We start from the raw sequence: 18,107 nt of genomic DNA on the forward strand, positions 1-18,107 counted from the left end.
ACTTCGGCTCAGGTCATGAGTCCGCGGTCCGTCAGTTTGAGCCCCGCATCAGGCTCTGTGCTGACAGCTTGGAGCCCTGGAGCCTGCTTCGGATTCCGTCTCTCTCTCTCTCTGTCTCTCTCTCTGTCTCTCTCTCTCTGTCTGTCTCTCTCTGTCTCTCTCTCTCTGTCTGTCTGTCTCTCTCTCTCCCCCCCCCCCCACCTATGCTCTGTCTCTGTCTCTGTGAAAAATAAACCTAAAAAAAGTTAAAAAGAAGACTGTATAAATACATTTTCTCTTAACTTTTGTAAAAGTCATAAGATTGTATTAAAGCAGCAATAATTATTAACACTCTTGGGTTTATAACATGTTTAGATGTAACATGTGAGGCAATAAATTCGCAAAGGAGAAAGGCGGTAGCCAGAATGGGGTGTTTGAAATGAAGATTATAAAGGGCTTCTCTTTGGCTGTGGGAGTGGCTGAAGTGGGTGGAAGACAAGACAATAGAGGACAGGGTCACGGAACTAAGGCATGGGCAGGTGGAAGGCTGTGTATATGTGTATATGCAATCTCCAGGAATTATAATGACAGAAAATGCCCTGAAGAGAGTAATAGTGAGTGGCTAAAATCTTTTCAGTAACGGTGGGGGTGGGGGCGGTGACCAAAAGGAAAGCGGGTGATTATAAGGAGGGGCAGTGAGTGACCCAGTGTGACACAGAAGAGTCACAGCTGGGCAGTCTTAGGGAGAAAGAAGGAGTACTAGGGAGGAGCTAGTTCATGAGGGACGTGGGGGAGACAGCAGCCACCACTGCAGAGGTCTGCAGGGGGAATCTGTCCTCAGGAAGAGCCAGACGTTGCTAGAAGAGGAAGGTGAAGGAACTATTCAGAGTCGAAGACACAAGTGGTGTTGCTGCTGATTGACCGAGAGGACCACGTGTTTAACATCGGGAAGAGTGGGAGACGGGATCAGAAGGGAGTGCAGAGTGGTTTGGGAGCCGAGGGTTGTCTCAAGGGGTCTGGGCTTCCTGTGGTGACTGGTGTAAACAGGGATAAAAATTATGATGAGATTGGTCTCAGTAGTTTCTGGGCAGATGGGGGTAGTAAGGTTGGGCATTGGGGTTGGGGTGGAGGCCTTGCTGGGAGCTTCTTCTGGACTCCTGTTGATGGAATCTAGAAAAGATTCCTGTCCCCGTGAATAGAGTTTGGCAGACAGCCCTTGTCACTCCCAGGGTGGCACATTTCTCTTGGTAGACAACTGTAGAGATCTTCAGGGGCTTCAAACTTTAGTATCTATTAAAATCATCAGAGGAGGATATCAAGAGTCCAGATTCCCAGGTGTCACCCTTTCTGGTATTACTGATTTCAAAGGTCTACACTGGGTGGGGCCTTAGACCTGGATTTTAACTGGTGCTTCTAATGCAAGTAGTGATTATCAGACTACGATGAGTAATGTGGCTTGGAGCCAGCTCATAGGAAGCCTGGAAAAGTCTGGTGATTTACTCTGTAGTCACCTGGTCTCAAGTCCCAGGAACGGTGTAAATCAAGACCCCACCCACCATGCTGTCCCACATAGATGCCACTGTAACTTAACATTGATCAGTTTGTTCCTTTTGATGTTCTAGTTGATGGTTTTTATTAGCTAATTTTATTTTACAAAGTTGACACTTTCAGTGTAGCTAATTATTCATTTTTCCAACTTCATTCTGGCAAAGTTGAGGATGAAGTAGACATTATGCAAATGCTTTTGTGTATCTTTATACACAAAACTAGAATAGTACAGTGAACCTCCATATACCCAGTGCCCAACCTCAATAGCCATCGGCATTTTGCCATGGAATGAAAGAACATGTTCCATTTCTTGACTCATAAATTTGACTTTAAAATTTGTTGTTTTCACCTCATTCTGTGGCTAAGCTTATTAACGCTTACATCATCAGAAAAAAAAGCTTCGTTATGTCACAGCGTATATTTAAATGCAGTTTAAAAGATAGCCCTTCTACTGTTACACGCTGTGACCACAAATACGGTGAACGTGTAAAAGATGTTGTCAATCTGAAGGATTTTTTCCTTTTAATATAGACTCTGGAATTTGCCAAGTATTTTCTTAAGACCAAAAAGGCTCTGAGAGAGAAATAAGGCGAAAAAAATCTGTTCGGGGGTTGGGTGGGTGGGGGGAGTGGGAAAGCAAAGAGTGAGTGAAAGAAATAGTTTGTTTGACTCCCTACCTTGGGCCTGTCCTGAGGAGACATAGCTGTGTCTCAGGGAGCTATTTGCTAGGACACTATGAAAATAAGGTGATAGGGCACTTGCTGGGCTATTTTTAAATGAAATCTTAGAAGCTGGCTATGGAAAACCCCTCTCAGGTTATTATGCTTTCCTTCTCCTTTTGCCCTTTCAGTTGGTGAAGTTCCTTTTTTTTTTTTTTTTTTTTTAATGTTTTCTGGCATAAGAGTCCATGCTTTACAAGTTTTAAGTAGAAGCATTGTAAAAACTGCTTCAGAATAAAGGGTGTTTCCTAGTCAAGTTTCACAATAATGTTTTTCAATTCTAAAAATAACTTGGAATTCAGGGTGAAGTATCATCCTCAGTAAATTACAGTGAGGCAGATTGTCTGAAAGATGGTGGACAGGGACAGAGGATCTATCCAAATCTGTGAGGAAACTAAGGCAGCAATTTGTTAGAATTTAAAATAATCTGATTTCAACCACGAGCCTGCTTGAAATTGGACAGCATTTAGTGTTTAATCCTTAGTGAGTGACATCCCTACTTTTCTTTTTTTGTTGTGATAAAATACACATAGTAAAGTTAACTGTCTTTTTAAGATTGTATTTTTAAGTGATCCCTACACCCAGCATGGGGCTCGAACTCATAACCCTGTGATCCAGAGCTGCCCTCCCCACAGACCGAGCCAAGCTGGCACCTCACAGAGTTTACCATCCTGACCGTTTTTAAGTGTACAGGTCAGTGGTATTAAATACATTCGTAGTGTTATGCCACCCTCACTACCGTCCATCTCCAGAATTCTTTTCATCTGGTAAAATGGAAACTCTGTACCCATTAAAATATAACCCCCATCCCTTCCTGCTCCCACCCCAGTCCCTGGCAAGTGCCATTCAACTTTCTCTAAGGATTTGACTGCTCTGAATGTCTCACATAAGTGCAATCATAAAGTATTTGCCCTTTTGTGACTGGCTTATTTCACTTAGCATAATGCCTGCAAGGTTCATCCGTGTTGTAACATATTGCAGAATTTCCTTCCTTTTTATGGCTGAATACTATTCCATTGTATGTATACTATATTTTGCTTACCTGTTCACTGGTTGATGGACACTTGGGTTGCTTCCGTGTTTTATCTATGGTGAATAATGCTTCTGTAAGCATGGGTGTACACTTACCTCTTTGGGACTCTGTCTGATTTTTCGCAGTATATGTCCAGGGGTGGAATTGCTGGATCATATGGTAAATCTTTTTATTTTTTTGAGGAACCTCTGTACTATTTTCTCAGCATGTCTACCATTTTATGTTCCCACCCACAGCGCGCAAGGGTTTCAACTTCTTTACATTTGTCCAAACACTTGTCATTTTCTGTTTGTTTTTGTTTTTGTTTTTTTGTTTTTGTTTTTGTTTTTGTTTTTGTTTTTGTTTTGGTAGTAGTCGCCCTAGTGGATGTGAGGTACTATGTCACCGTTTTCATTTGCATTTCACTAATAAATAGTGATACTGAGCATCTTTTCATGTACTTACTGGCCATTTTCATACCTCCTGTTGAGAAATGTCTATTCAAGTCCTTTGCCCATTTTTGAATCAGATTGTTTGTTTTGAGTTTTTTTTTTTTTTTAAGTTTATTTACTGATTTTGGAGAGGTGGGGGGAGGGAGACAGAGACAAAGGCAGAGGGAATCTCAAGCAGGCTCCACACTGTCAGTTTGGAGCCCAAACTGGGTTTGAACCCATGAACCATGAGATCATGGCCTGAGTCAAAATCAAGAGTCAGGAGCTTAACTTAACAGGCACACCTGTTTTGTTTTGAGTTTTATGAGTTCTCTATATATTGTGGATATTGATCCCTTATTAGATAAATGGTTTGAAAATATTTCTCCCATTCTGTACATTTCCTTTTATTTTGTGGATAGTGTCTTTTAACGCACAAAATTTTAAAATGTTCATGAAGTTTAGTTTGTGTAGTTTTTCTTTTGTTGCCTGTGTCTTTGGAGTCGTATCCTAGAAATCACTGTCAAATCCAATGTTGTGAAGCTATTGCCCTATGTTTTTTCTTCAAAGAGTTTTATTGATTTAGGTCTTACATTTAGGTCCTTGATCCATTTTGAGTTAACTTTTGTATAAGGTAAGGGTCCAACTTTGTTCTTTTGCATGTGAATATCAGTTTTTCCCAGCACCGTCTGTTGAAAAGACTGTCCTTTCCCCATTGACTGAGGTTGGCACCCTTGTCAGAAGTAATTTGATGATATATGGAAGGGTTTATTGCTGGATTTGCTGTTGTATCCCCCTGGTCTATACGTCTGTCTTTATGCCAGAACCACATTTTTTTTTCATGTTGATTTATTTTTGAGAGAGAGAGAAACAGAGCGTGAGTGGGGGAGGAGAGAGAGAGAGAAGGAGACACAGAATCCAAAGCAGGGTCCCGGCTCTGAGCTGTCAGCACAGAGCCCCACGCGGGGCTCGAACCCATGAACGATGAGATCATGACCTGAGCCGAAGTCAGACACTTAACTGACTGAGCCATCTAGGCACCCCAGAACCACATTGTTTTGATTACTGTAGCCTTGTTTTGAAATCAGGAAATAGGCGTCTTCCAGCTTTGTTCTTTTTCAAGATTGTTTTGGCTGTCTGGAGACATTTGAGTTCCCATATGAATTTTAGGATGGGTTTTTCTATTTCGGAAAAATGTCCCTCGGATTTTGCTAGGTATTGCATTGAATCTATAGATCACTTTGGGTAGTGTTGACATTTTAGTAATATTAAGTATCCTACTCCACGAATATGGGATATGTTCCCATTTATTTATATCTTGTTTAATTTCTTTCAGCAGTATTTTGTAGTTTTCATTTTATAAGTCTTTACCTCTGTGGTTAAGTAAATACTTAAGTATTTAATTTTTCAGCTATCTTGTAAGTAGATTTGTTTTTGTAATTTCCTTCTCAGATTAGTCATTGTTTGGATATAGAAATGCCAACTGATTTTTCTGTGTTGACTTAATAGCTTGCTACTTTGTAGTATTTATTTATTCTCACACCTTTTCTGTAGTCTTTAGTGTTTCCTATGTATGAGATCATATCATCTGCAAACGGAGATAATTTTACTTCTTCCTTTCCAATTTAGATGTCTTTTATTTCTTGCCTCATTCCAATACTATGTTGAATAGAAGGAGTGAAGTGGGCATCCTTGCTTTGTTCCTGATCTTAAAGGAAGAGCTTTCAGTCTTTTACCATTGAGTGTGATGTTTGCTGTGGGTTTTTCATATATAATTTTTATTAATTTGAGGTAGTTTACTTCTGTTCCTATTTTGTTGAGTGTATTTCTCATGAAAGTGTGTTAAATTTTGTCAAGTGCTTTTTCTGCATCAATTAAGATGGTTATGTGGTTTTATTTCTCCAGTTGATGTGGCATATTTTACATTGATCAGTTTTCATATGTTGAACCATTCTTGCATTTCAGGGACATCTCAGTTGGTCATGATGTATATTTTTAAAAATATGCTGCTGAGCTTTGTTTATTAATATTTTGTTGAGGATTTTTGCATCAATTTTCAAAAGGGATATTGGTCTGTAGTTTTTTTTTTTTCTTTTGGTTTTAGATTTTTTTCTTTATGGTGTTTTTTTTCTTGGTATCAGTGTAATGCTGATCTCATTGAATGAGTTAGGAAGTGTTCTCTACAATATTTTTGGAAAAGTTCAAGGGCTTGTATTAGTTCTTCTTTAAATGTTTGGTACAAGTCATGAGTGAAGCCAACTTTTCTTTGTTGACTTTTTTTTTTTAATCACTGACTCAGTCTCCTTAATAGTTACTGGTCTATTCAGATTTTCTATTTCTTAGTAATTGAGTTTTGGTAGTTTTGTGTTTCTAGGAATATGTCCATTTCATCTAGTTTATACAGTTTATTGGTGTATCAAGTTCATAGTACTCTCCTGGAATCCTTTTTTATTTCTGTAGAATCAGTAGTAATGTCCTCACTTTCTTTTCCGGTCTTAGTAATTTGAGTCTTTTCTTCGTCTCTCTTTTTTTTTTAGCCCAGCTAGCTAAAGGTTTGTCAATTTTGTTGACCTTTTCAAAGCACCAACTTTTGGTTTCATTGATTTCTCTATTTTCTATTCTGTTTCATTTATCTCTGTTCCAATCTGTATTATTTCCTTTCTTTTGCTAGCTTTGGCTTTAGTTTGTTCTTTTTTCTAGTTTTTTTTTTTTTTTTAATTGTAGTTAGGTCATTGAGATCTTTCTTGTTTTGTAATGTATGTATTTACAGCTATGAGTTTCCCCCTTAGCACCATTTTTGTTGTATATCATAAGTTTGATGTATGTGTGTATGTATGTATGTATGTGTGTGTGTGTATAATATTTATTTAACATAATAATAAATATTTAATATATATAATACATATTTAAAAACACACACACATATATATGTGTATTTTTTAACTTTATTTATTTATACTGAGAGAGAGAGAGCACACATGAGCAGGGGAGGGGCAGAAAGAAAGGGAGAGAGAGAATCCTAAGCAGGCTCCATGCTATCAGCACAGAGCCTGATGTAGGACTCAATCTCACAAACCATGAGATCATAACCTGAGTGAAATCAAGGGTCAGACACTTAACCACCTGAGCCACCCAGGCACCCATGGTATATTATATTTTTGTTTTTATTTATTTCTATTTTCTTATATCTCTTGTTGATTTCCAACGTTATCCTGTTGTGGTTCACAGAAGATACTTTGTATGATATCTATCTTTCAAATATTAAGACTACTTAGAGAGGGGTACCTGGGTGGCTCAGTTGGTTAAGTGTCCGAGTTCAGCTCAGGTCACGATCTCACAGTCCGTGAGTTCGAGCCCTGCGTCGGGCTCTGTGCTGACAGCTCAGAGCCTGGAGCCTGCTTTGGATTCTGTGTCTCCCTCTCTCTCTGCCCCTCCCCTGCTTATGCTGTCTCTGCCTCAAAAATAAATAAAAACATTAAAAAAAAAAAAAGACTACTTAGAGAATTTGTGCCTAACATATGTATATCCTGAAAATTGTCCCATGTGTACTTGAGAATAATGTGCATGCTGTTGTTGTTAGGTAGTGTTTAATACGTCTTTTAGACCTAGTTATTGTGTTAAGTCCTTTATTTTCTTACTTATCTTTTGTCTGGTTGTACTTTCCATTATTATGAGTGGGATATTAAAGTTTCCAACTACTATTGTAGGACTATCTGTTTTGCCTTCAATTTTGTCTGTTTTTACTTCATATATTTAAAGCCTGTTTTGTCTGATATTAGTGTAGCCACCCCTCCTTTCTCTCTCTCTCTCTCTCTCTCTCTGTCTCTGTCTCTATTTGCATGGAGTATCTTTTTCCATCTTTTAACTTCCAACCTCTTTGTGTCTTTGGGTCTTAAGTGAGTCTCTCGTAGGCAGCATGTAGTTGAATCATGTGTTTTTATTTATTCTGCCAAATTCTGTCCTTTGGAAAGTTTAATCCATTCACATTTAAGGTAATTACATAAGGAAGGACTTACTTCTGCAGTTGTGCTATTTGTTTTCTGCTCTCCTCCCCTTATTTACTGTATTACTGTCTTCTTTTACATGTAGTTGATTTTTTTTGTAGCGAAACGTTTTGATTCTCTTCTCATTTCCTTTTGTGTATGTTCTATAGTAATTTTCTTTGTGGTTGCCATCGGGGTTATGTTTAACATGCTAATGTTGTAACACTGTAATTCGACTTTATACCAGCTTAACTTTAATAACAGACAAAAATTCTCCTTTATAGCCCTTACCCCTTTTGGTTGTTGGTGTCACAAAATTACGTCTTTATACATTGTGTGTCCCAAAGACTAAACTAATAATTTAAAATGCGTTAATCTCCTAAATTATATAGGAAACAAGATTCAGAGTTACAGAACAAAGTTACAATAAGATTAGCTTTTAAACAAAACTGTTTTTAAAAAATGTATCTTTTATAGCATGTAGAAAATAGAAAGTGGAGTTACAAACCGTTGTAATAATTCCAGTTTTTATAGTTTTGCATGTATATAACTTTACTGAAATCTTTATTTCTCCATATGACTTTGAAGTACTGTTTAGTGTCTTTTCATTTCACCTTGTAGGAGAGGACTTCCATGAACATTTCTGCAGAGCAGATCTACTGATAAACTATCTCAGCTTTTGTTTATCTGGGAATGTCTTCATTGTCCCCTCACTTTTGAAAGACGATTTTGCCAGATACAAGATTTTTCGTTGACAATTTTTTCTTTTAGCACTTTGAGTATAGTGCCCACTTCGTTATATTGGCCAAAGTTTGTGACGAGAAATCTGTTGATCATCTTATTGAGGATCTCTTATATTTGACAAGTCTCTGTCTTTGCCTTTAAGGAAGTTTGATTATGATATGTCTTGGTATGGTTCTCTTTGAGTTCATGTTACCTGGAGCTCCTTGAGTTTTTTGGGTGTTTTATTCGTGTCTTTCAGCAAAGTGGGGAAGTTTTCAGCCCCTATTTCTTTGAGTATTCCCTCTGCCCCTTGCTCTTTTCTGTTTTTGAAGCCTCTATAATGTGTATGTTGGTCGGCTTGATGTGTCTTGTGATTCCCTTACAACTCCGTTCACTTCTATTCAATCTTTTTTTCTCCTGTTTCTTAGATTCAATACTTTCCATTGTCCTGTCTTCAAATTCGGTGATTCTTCTGCCTGCTCGAATTTTCCTTTGAATTGCTCTAGTGAATGTTTCATTTCAGTTATTATTCTTTTCAATTCCAGTGTTTCATTTTGCTTTCTTTTTCTGTCTCATTATTGATACTTCGATTCTTTTCATACATTATTTTCTTGACTTTCTCTACATCTTTCTTTAGTTTTTTTTTTTTTTTAGCATCTTTAGACAGTTGTTTTAATATCTTTCTTTATAAAGTAAACCTATCTTTAGGTCTTTTGCAGGGACAGTTTCTGTTGTCTTTTCCCCTTTGAATAGACCGTGGTTTCCTATTTCTTTGTATGCCTTTTGACTTTTTTGTTGAAAACAGGACATTTGAATCTAATAACGTGGTAACTCTGGAATCAGATTTTCTCTTTTCCCTAGTGTTTCCTCTTTTTTGTTAATTAATTAATTAGCTTCCCTGTTTTTGTAGGATGTGTCTGTGCCAGGTATCAGCATGATATATAAACTTAAGGTCTTCTCAGGTCTTTCCAAAGCCTGGCTTTCTTAGAGCCTAGTTTTCTAAAAGCCTACTTTCCTTGGACATGCGTGGTCACTTTCTAATTTTACCCACACATTCAGTTGCTTTTGAATGTCCAACTCTTTAATTAATGGCTCCCAAAAGGAGAAAAAGAGGAAAGTGAAGGGAGGATAACATGCTGCCAGCTCTTTAAATAGCCGGTCGTCACCTCATCCAGAGGTGGAGATGCTTTGCTCCAGTGGAGGGAGGTGCAACCACAATGGTGGCCCACCTCTGTGATCAGAAAGCAGCAATCAGCAGTCAGGCCCAAATCCATAATGTTGGGAGCAGAGGGTCTTTTTTGCCCACCCTCATTCCAGCAGGCTGTGTTGCGCCAGGATCTGGTGCACAGCTGCATGTCCCTGAGGTGGAGCCTGTGTAGCTGCTACTGTGTTTACAGCTGAAATTGACTGAAATTAACTACAACTTACCAGACAAGCCTTCTCAGAGAATTTGCAAGCCTTCAATAGATTCCAGAGTTCTAAAATATACAGTTATACCAAACATTCTGCCAGGGCGATTATTGAGGACGTTAGCAGACAGATTCCTGGTGCTTCTTACTCCACCACTATCCTAGCATCCTTCTTCGTCTTTTTGTTCTTCTTCTTCTTCTTTGTTTAAAATGTTTTATTTTATTTTTTTTTCAACATTTTTTTTTTTTTATTTATTTTGGGACAGAGAGAGACAGAGCATGAACGGGGGAGGGGCAGAGAGAGAGGGAGACACAGAATCGGAAGCAGGCTCCAGGCTCCGAGCCGTCAGCCCAGAGCCTGACGCGGGGCTCGAACTCACGGACCGCGAGATCGTGACCTGGCTGAAGTCGGACGCTTAACCGACTGCGCCACCCAGGCGCCCCTGTTTTATTTTATTTTTAAGAGGGGGGAGGGGCAGAGGCGGCTCTGCGATGAGAGCGGAGTGCCAGGCTCGAACTCACGAACCGTGAGATCATGACTTGAGCTGAAGTCAGATGCTTAACTGACTGAGCCACCCAGGTACCCTGTCCTAGAATCCTTCTAGTGTACATTTTATTTGTTTTTTTACTGTTCGTCTCTCCCATTGATATGTCATCTCCATGAGGACAATGATTCACTTTGTGTTTGTTCACTATACCACCGACCCTGGAAAAATCGACACATAGTAGGTGCTCAGTAAATGTTTGTAGAATGAATCTATACCATAGCAGATACGGAGGGCAATTGTGCTCAAGTTTGAATACAAACATTGTGAGTAACTGTGTTGTATGATTATTTCTGAAGCTCATGCCCAGGCCCAGTTCCTGTTAGATAGTCTGGTTTGAGCCCTACCAGCTCCTTTGAAACACACTGGATTCCTGACTTTATGTTTACATGGCACCTTGTTTGTCATATTCATATTGTTGTATGTACTTTTTTAGGTAATAATCTAAAACTCAGGAGTCACAAACCAGAAGCTGCCCTGGGCCAGGTTGTGTGTTGTGTGGCCAGCACAGTGGTTTGAATTGTTTTGACTTTGAATTAAAGCTTCAGGTGAGGCTTGTCCTTTAGACAGGCCACCACTATGTGGCTTTACAATGATTGTTTCTTTCATTATCACAATTCTAATCACTTAATTTTTGTATTTCTTTGTTTGTCATCAGCCTCCTCATCTAGGCTGTGATCTCCACAAGGTCAGAAACCATGTCTACCTCATTCATTGCCTTACACCCCAGTCCTAGCTGAGCCTGATACAGGATGGCGCTTGATAAATGAGGTGTGAATATAAAGTAATCCATCTGGTCTTTTTACCACACATACTTAAACACGAATAACCCTCGAAGCCGCCTGCTTGGCTGCCATTGCCTAGTTCCTTCCGCAGATCTTCTCCAGGAATTTCCTTTCTTCGGTGAGTTTAGGGGTCAGCACCATGTGTGTTCAGAACATTAGCATGTACAGGATGCTCCCTATGTGTTTTCTCATTGGAATAACCATCCCCATTTTGAAATTACAGTACACGTTTGCAGATGGTAAATTTGCCCATGTCACCCAGCAAGTACACGACGTGGTGGACTCGAACCCAGCTCCCCAAGTGCCAACTTGGTGCCTTTTCTGCTTCACCCTCACAGTGAACTTGCTGTCTGGTTTCTGTCAGGGCCTCTTGTGTGTTTTCTAGGAAAGTGGGTGGGATCACTCCTGCATCTCCCAGTAATACCTGACTCATTTTATAAAGCATGTTAGACACCGAAATTTTTGTTTTGTGTGTGTGTGTGTGTGAGTGTGTGTGTGTGTGTGTGTGTGTGGCAAGGTCCTAGGTAGGCATCATGAGTGCTGTTTTTAAAAAGCAGAACTAAGACTCCGGTTTCTAATAAACGTGCCCTGTCCTTGTGTAGGTAGCCTGCCCTGCAGGGTCTGGAGCTGTGCTTGGCTCCTCTCTTCCCGCCCTCCCTGGCTGGGGCTGCTGTGCAGCGTGTGTGCTCAGCGTCTCACTGGGGAGCAGGGCTCGCTTCAGCGTGGTTGCTCTTCCCGGGAGTGGGCGCTCAGGAGCCCGGTCTGGAATAGTCTCAGGCCTCCCTTTTGGTTTTATCTTGACTAATGCCAGCCGGCACTCCTTTAAACTGGGGGCCCTAAGGCTGGCATCCCAAAGTACACCCTCCAGGTCACTTGTCAGTGGCCCGTTCCGGCGCTTTAGAGAGGGCTTGCTGACCTGAAGTTGTCCTCTGGCCTATACTCTTAGTCACTCTGTCCCAGGTCAAAAGACCAAAGAAGACGCTGGCACCAGGACCCGCCACTGGCAAAGTAGCTGGCATTTGAGGTAGGATATTGTTTTTTCTTTCCAGTTGAAGACAGCCTTAGCTGCTGCTGCTCATGTGCTTAGACCGAAAAAGAGCAGCTTTCTCTGCTTTTACTTTCTGAAAATAGATACGTATTTTCAGATATGGGTCATAAGCATGACCCGTAGCTTATGTCACCTTTGGTAGATCAGCTGTTCAGAGCTGGTCTTCAGTTACGAAATATAAGAGCGGGTGTAGGTTTGTGGGAACGGGATCCTAACTGCTTTTGGTGATACTAAGCCACTCCTTGCCGCATGATTTCAGCGTCCTGCCTTCCAGTTGGAACTCCTCTCTGCCCTTTAGCCCTATTTTCTTGTGCATAACATGGCAGATTATTCCATGACTAATCCTTCTTTCAGACCTGAAATCATTTTTATTCTTGAACTGTGGAGAGCTTTTGGATACCCTCTTTTGATTTTCAGATGTGGCTGTTAATGGTTTAATTTCTATGTGTGGTTCTGAGTAGATTCCCACAACTTGTTTTTATTGATGGTTCAAATTATTTTTTATAATTGCTCGAGAGAAGAAAGGAATCTCAGGAACAGATTGCATCTGTGAAATGCAGCGTAGAATTGTGGCTAAAGGATGAGGAATGGAATAACGTTAAAGTGACATTTCTGCGCAGAGTTGATTTCTTGGAGATCGTCTTGTTTCTAGTTTGAGGTTCCAAAAGGAATGTCTCAGTAGAATAAGGGAACAGCTGAATTTCAAGGTCACAGTGAGAACCCATGAACTTTCTGGCTGCCCAGGCCCATGTAACACTCACCCACGAGTAACTTTTCTACCTTTACCCTCTTTTAACTTAGGTCTAGAGCTCCATAGCCTGTGGTATGTGAAAATACAGGTGGACGAGCTTAGTGCGTGAATGCCTAAACTCTCTAACTTCTACATGCCGGTTGATGTGGCTTATTACCGGAAGGTCATGCTTCAGGTCACTTCCCTGTCAATTAAGAGAGTAGACATGACTGTGAGTGCATACGCTTCTGTTAGGCAGTGCACTCGCACATCTAGACCATGTGTGATCTGTGGTTCCTATTCAAGGGAGGCTATCTTGCCTTTTTCCTTTTCTGACCTCACTCTCTTTTTGTGACTTGCCCTACTTTCTGCTCTGGCTCACAGCGATGCTGGGCCATCCCTTCTATCTACGAGCTGATCTCCAAATGCTAGAAATTGTGAGCTAGATTTTTTTCCCCCACTCTCTTTTATGCCGTCAGTCCTGCCTTCCCAGTTCTGTCTGAAACTAGCAGTTGAGCATTTTGGTATAAAAGGCAAAACTTGTAAACACATTAAAATCCTTCTTAAATGTCATTTTCAAAGTACACAGGCCCCCTCTGACTCCGTTTTACAGAAGAGATTTACTTCCTAATCTGGAAATGTGGCCAGCCAGGACACAATTCCTTTCTTCCACTTTGAAGTTGTCTCTTTGCTTGGAGAATGCCCCCGGACACCACAGCAAGGCGGTAGGGCTGAGTTATCTCCATGCCTCGCTCTCTTGAACATCCTGAGTGCTGAGGGTGAGACAGGGAGGAGCCGGCCCAGCTGATGCTCAGAGACTGGAGAGGCCTGGTGGCCCAGCGGCCCATCAGTATGGCCACGTGCACTGCAGAGGGGGATGCGAGGGGGAAGGTCTTTCCGAACTTGAGAAACTCCCGGAGAGTTGGGATCGTCAGTATGACTGCCTTCGCCTGGTCAGGAAAGTGACCTGAATACCTACCCTGAAATTGAATGTGATGCTGTCAAATAAATGGCTTTTGCTCTGGAATGTCTTTCGCCACCATCATCACCCTGAGTTAGCTGGGCGCAACTGGTGCTGATTTCTAATTTACTTTGCATTCTGACTCTAATGACTTCGCCAGACTGAATGCAGATGTGCGCTCTCCCCACAGAAAGCCGGCCCGTGGGCCGAGGATGGATCCCATTAACGTGGTGCCATATTTGCCTCAGGCAAAGTGGTCCCCAGGGCCAGGAGACCAAGGCGGGCATGCGATGTTGTGTCAGGTGCTCAAGGAATTCCAGAAGTGTACCAGACGGTGTGTAGTTTTCTCTCTTTTCTTCGTGACCTAGATTGATGGCTTGAGTTTTAAATAGGTGCATGAAAATGCGGTTTGTTGGGAGCGTCGTCGTCTTCTGGGGGGAACCTGGCTAGATGGGTGTTCATCCCGCTCCTCCCCAGACGTGAGGAAAGGGTGGCAGGGGCGGTTTGAAATTTGTCTGCTCTCTCCTTGCTGTGTTGGCCTCGATAACTCTTCTGGCAGCCACATTTTCTAACACAAACCTTGGCATATGGGATCCTGACTTCTGACAGAGTTGGGGTGTCTTTTTTCCTACTTGTTAATGTAATTAAACCAAAGGGTTTATGAAGATATAAAAATTAAACTCCAGTGAGCTCTATGCTTAATTAATTTCCTTCATTTGGAAGAAACCAGTTTTCATAAACCAGGGACTCTTTCAGACAACCTTGGGAATCTGACTGCGGTGAGACCAGTTCCTGGGTCAGGAGCTTTTAGTTAGTTGTGGGTCATGATGATGCTGACGGCAACTACATTTACCGGGCACTTCCCCTTTCCTAGAGACTGTGCACGCTTTTCCACGTATTAATTCATCTGACCTCAGAACAACAACCTGCAAGGTGGGCACTCACACGCCCTCATTTTGCAGATGAGGATACTGAGGCCCAGAGTGGTGAGGTCCCGTACCCAGGCTGGTAAGTAAGTGGCTGAGCCAGAATGGGAACCCAGACAGGCTGCTCGAGGGTTCATCCTTCTAACTCCTGCACTGCCGTCACTTTGCCATCATTAGTGTTTTCCATGTGGTCTCTGCAGCCTCTGAATTTGAGGGGCAACAGGCCCCCGTAGCCTTCAGTGGAGTTCTGGTTCAGCCCCGGGTTGAAAGTCTGAAACGGGCAGGCTTCACAAGACTCTGGTCTCCAGGGCCTGTGGAGGAGTATGCAGACCTGTTTCCACCCAGCTGACCCAATGGAGCTCTGGGCCCCCCCTCCCACGGGCCGAGGCCTGTTTCCCCTTCATGAGTCCCTTCTTCACCTCCCTGGTCATCCTGGGCAGTGGCCGGGTCCTGGGTAATTCTGGGCCAGGCAGGGTGGTCCACCTGGGGACCTGCCTGATACAAGGATCTGGGATTACAGTGGGATCAAGCTCTTCCTGGACGGTCGTCCTGCTGGGTTGAAAGCTCTCTACCCCAAAATTTATTACATGAAAGTTCTGAGCCATAATTACCTTGGGGTCTACCTGTGTTTTCTAATTGCTATAGTCTTCTGGTAAAGCTACACTAACAGATTGGCAATCATTCCTGCCCCCTGAGAATTCATCCCTCCCATCCTCGGGAAACACTCCTACAGCCTCGGTCTTCAGGGGTGGCCCCGTGAAGATCCCCAGGCAGCACTCACAAACCCATGAAACTGCGGAGGCACTGGTACCTGCTCTAAGTACCTGCTTCTGAGTACTTCCCAGGTGCCAGACAGAGGGTCCTAGGGTCCTAGCATTTCCCCCTGGGACTCGGCCTGACCTGTAAGCTCCAACACCTGGCCTCGGCTTCCAGCCATGGGCAGGGGATGGTGCCATTAGTACCCTGGAAAAGAGCTGGGCACTTTAGAAGCCACTTTAATTGCCCGTCCATCCAAGTGCAGGCCTGACACAGTGTAGGGTGAGAGGGAAGTGTAACCACTTAGCAGACAGTAGTTGGGGATTTTTCAGAAGTAGAATAAGTGGAGGTTGATGGGAAACAGTCATTTTTACAGGTGTTTGCTAAGAATGGTAATTTTTTTATGGTGACCAAGAAATTGGATATATTTGGAAAGGCAGATGAAAAAATAAACCAAATACTAAACTAGTTGAGTTGACAGTTCAAATCCGAGCAGAACTCTTTTGCAGTCGAGCGGTTTAACTTACGTCGGGACAACTCACCCTGATCCTAAGGTTCAGGATCAAAGCCAACTCAGCCTATAAGTAGATCGATGTTGGGGTTCAGTGGGTTCCTGGCTTCATGGTGTCCACGGAGGTGATGTTGTTTTGGGAATGGAAACAGAAATGTATTTTTTTAAATATATGGAGTTGAGGACATGGGGCATTCAGCAGGTGGGTGATGGTTTTTATGTAGTTACTTCCAATCTGATGAATAATTAAAAGCTTTAGACTGGTTTGCAGGAGCTCTGCTTTTGGTTTCCAGTCTCTTCCTTCCTGGACAGGATTATTATGCCGATAATATCCCGGTCCTGGAGGTGGACTGTGGGTGGTGGGCCTTTTGTGTAATAGACTCAGCCCGTGTGTCAAATCGCCTTACAGGGCATCTCTTTCAAAGTGACAGACATGGTGTTGCTCCTCACTAGCTCATTCTTGACCTTCCTTTAATCCTGTGTCTCCCTCCTCTCTTAGCTTGCTTTCGGCATAGGGGCATGGATGAGTGACAAGGAATCGAGGAAGGTTGGGGGAGCAAGGAAATTTGGGGCGGTTGTGTAAGGAATGGATGTGTTTCCTAAGAACTGACTGCCACAGATGCACAAATACTCCTGTGGCCCCCTGATTTCATCCGGCTGGCGGTGGCTCACCAGCGAATGCTCAGCGGGAGCCTGGCACGGTGCACGGCCGGACAGCCCACTTCACAGCCTAAGTCTGTGCCTATGCCTGGCAAAGGGCAGCTCCCCTGTGCACTGAATTCCCTTTGGGTGTCTGTGAGGCCTGTGGCCAGGAGGATGTTTGTGGGCCATCGCAGAGACCATCCAGAGGACACCCCATCCAGAAACATCTATCTGGTTAGGGAGGAGTATATGGATTGGTATACTCTTTCCTTTTTTTTTTTTTTTTTTTAACGTTTGTTTATTTTTGAGAGAGAGAGAGAGACAGAGTGGGAGCAGGGGAGGGGCAGAGAGAGGGAGACACAGAACCTGAAGCAGGCTCCAGGCTCTGAGCTGTCAGCACAGAGCCCGACGTGGGGCCTGAAGCCACGAACCGTGAGATCATGACCTGAGCTAAAGTCGGATGCTTAACTGACTGAGCCACCCAGGCGCCCCTTCTCTTTCCTTTTTAAAAATTGTTTTCTAGTTTCACAAACAGGGGTTGAAAATGATAATGGGCATACCTAAGTTCCCCTAAATAGGCTTCTGAAGGAGATTCAGGTGAGCGTTGACGGGCCAGAGCCTCCTGGAATACTCACAAGTAACTGGGTGCTGTGCCGAATGGCTCCCTCAGCTTGTTCTGGGGTTGCTGTGCGCCTCTGAGCGGCATCGCGAGGTCTGTGGCTTTGCTCTTTGCTCGTGTCAGCCAGAGTGAGAGAAAGCAAGTTCCACGATGCTGAGCAGTCAGCCTAGAGCACGGGGCCCAGAAAGACATTTGTTGGGTTCAGAGCTAAAGTCCGCGCAAGAGAAACCTGGGCTCTGTATCATCAGTCGAGGGGGAGGAGGGCTGGCAGGTCCCTTGAGTTTTCCTATTTTGTCACAAATTCATTGGATTTGGGTTCTTTCAGGAAGAGTCTGCTGAAGGTGAGGGTCATGGATTTTATCACCTCTACGGCCATCCTGCCCCTGCTCTTTGGCTGTGTGGGAATCTTCAGCCTCTTCAAGCTGCTGCAGCGGATGCGAATGAAGGCCTACCTCCGGAACGCTGTGGTGGTCATTACAGGCGCTACCTCAGGCCTGGGGCGAGGTGGGTCCTGGGGCCAGTGCTGTCAGGAGGGGCAGGGAACTTGGCCCAGACTCGAGGAGCAGCTCGGCTGCATAGGTGCAAATAAGTGACACAGGCTAGGTGACTGGGGAACAAGAGTACGTCACTGTCTCTGGTCCACTTGGAAGAAGCAAGAGCTTAAGTGCAATGAGAAATGGTCCCTGACTTTCAGCATCAGTGTGGGGGGTAGAATCCACGAGGAAGACTGTGGCAAACCGGACACTACGTGTCTCGTCTAAGTGGGCAGCTGCTGGCTGT

The 18,107-nt window shown here is 43.0% G+C and overlaps 1 protein-coding gene across 3 annotated transcripts in view; it reads left to right on the top strand.

Annotated features, from left to right (window-relative positions):
• The window catches only part of DHRS7B (dehydrogenase/reductase 7B), a 51,841-nt gene that overhangs the window by 12,614 nt on the left and 21,120 nt on the right, over positions 1 to 18,107 (top strand). The window contains exons 2-3 of one of the 3 annotated variants that reach the window (XM_058703143.1): positions 11,008 to 11,252; positions 17,653 to 17,831. In XM_058703143.1, the coding sequence (XP_058559126.1) occupies positions 17,678 to 17,831 (154 nt within the window). In that variant the 5' untranslated portion in view covers positions 11,008 to 11,252; positions 17,653 to 17,677. Of the gene's footprint in view, positions 1 to 11,007; positions 11,253 to 11,826; positions 12,159 to 17,652; positions 17,832 to 18,107 lie in introns of those variants that run through there. The other 2 variants (XM_058703142.1, XM_058703144.1) reach the window with 2 other exon arrangements.

This window comes from Neofelis nebulosa, chromosome 16, assembly GCF_028018385.1.
Source record: "Neofelis nebulosa isolate mNeoNeb1 chromosome 16, mNeoNeb1.pri, whole genome shotgun sequence".
NCBI classification, from domain to species: Eukaryota; Metazoa; Chordata; class Mammalia; order Carnivora; family Felidae; genus Neofelis; species Neofelis nebulosa.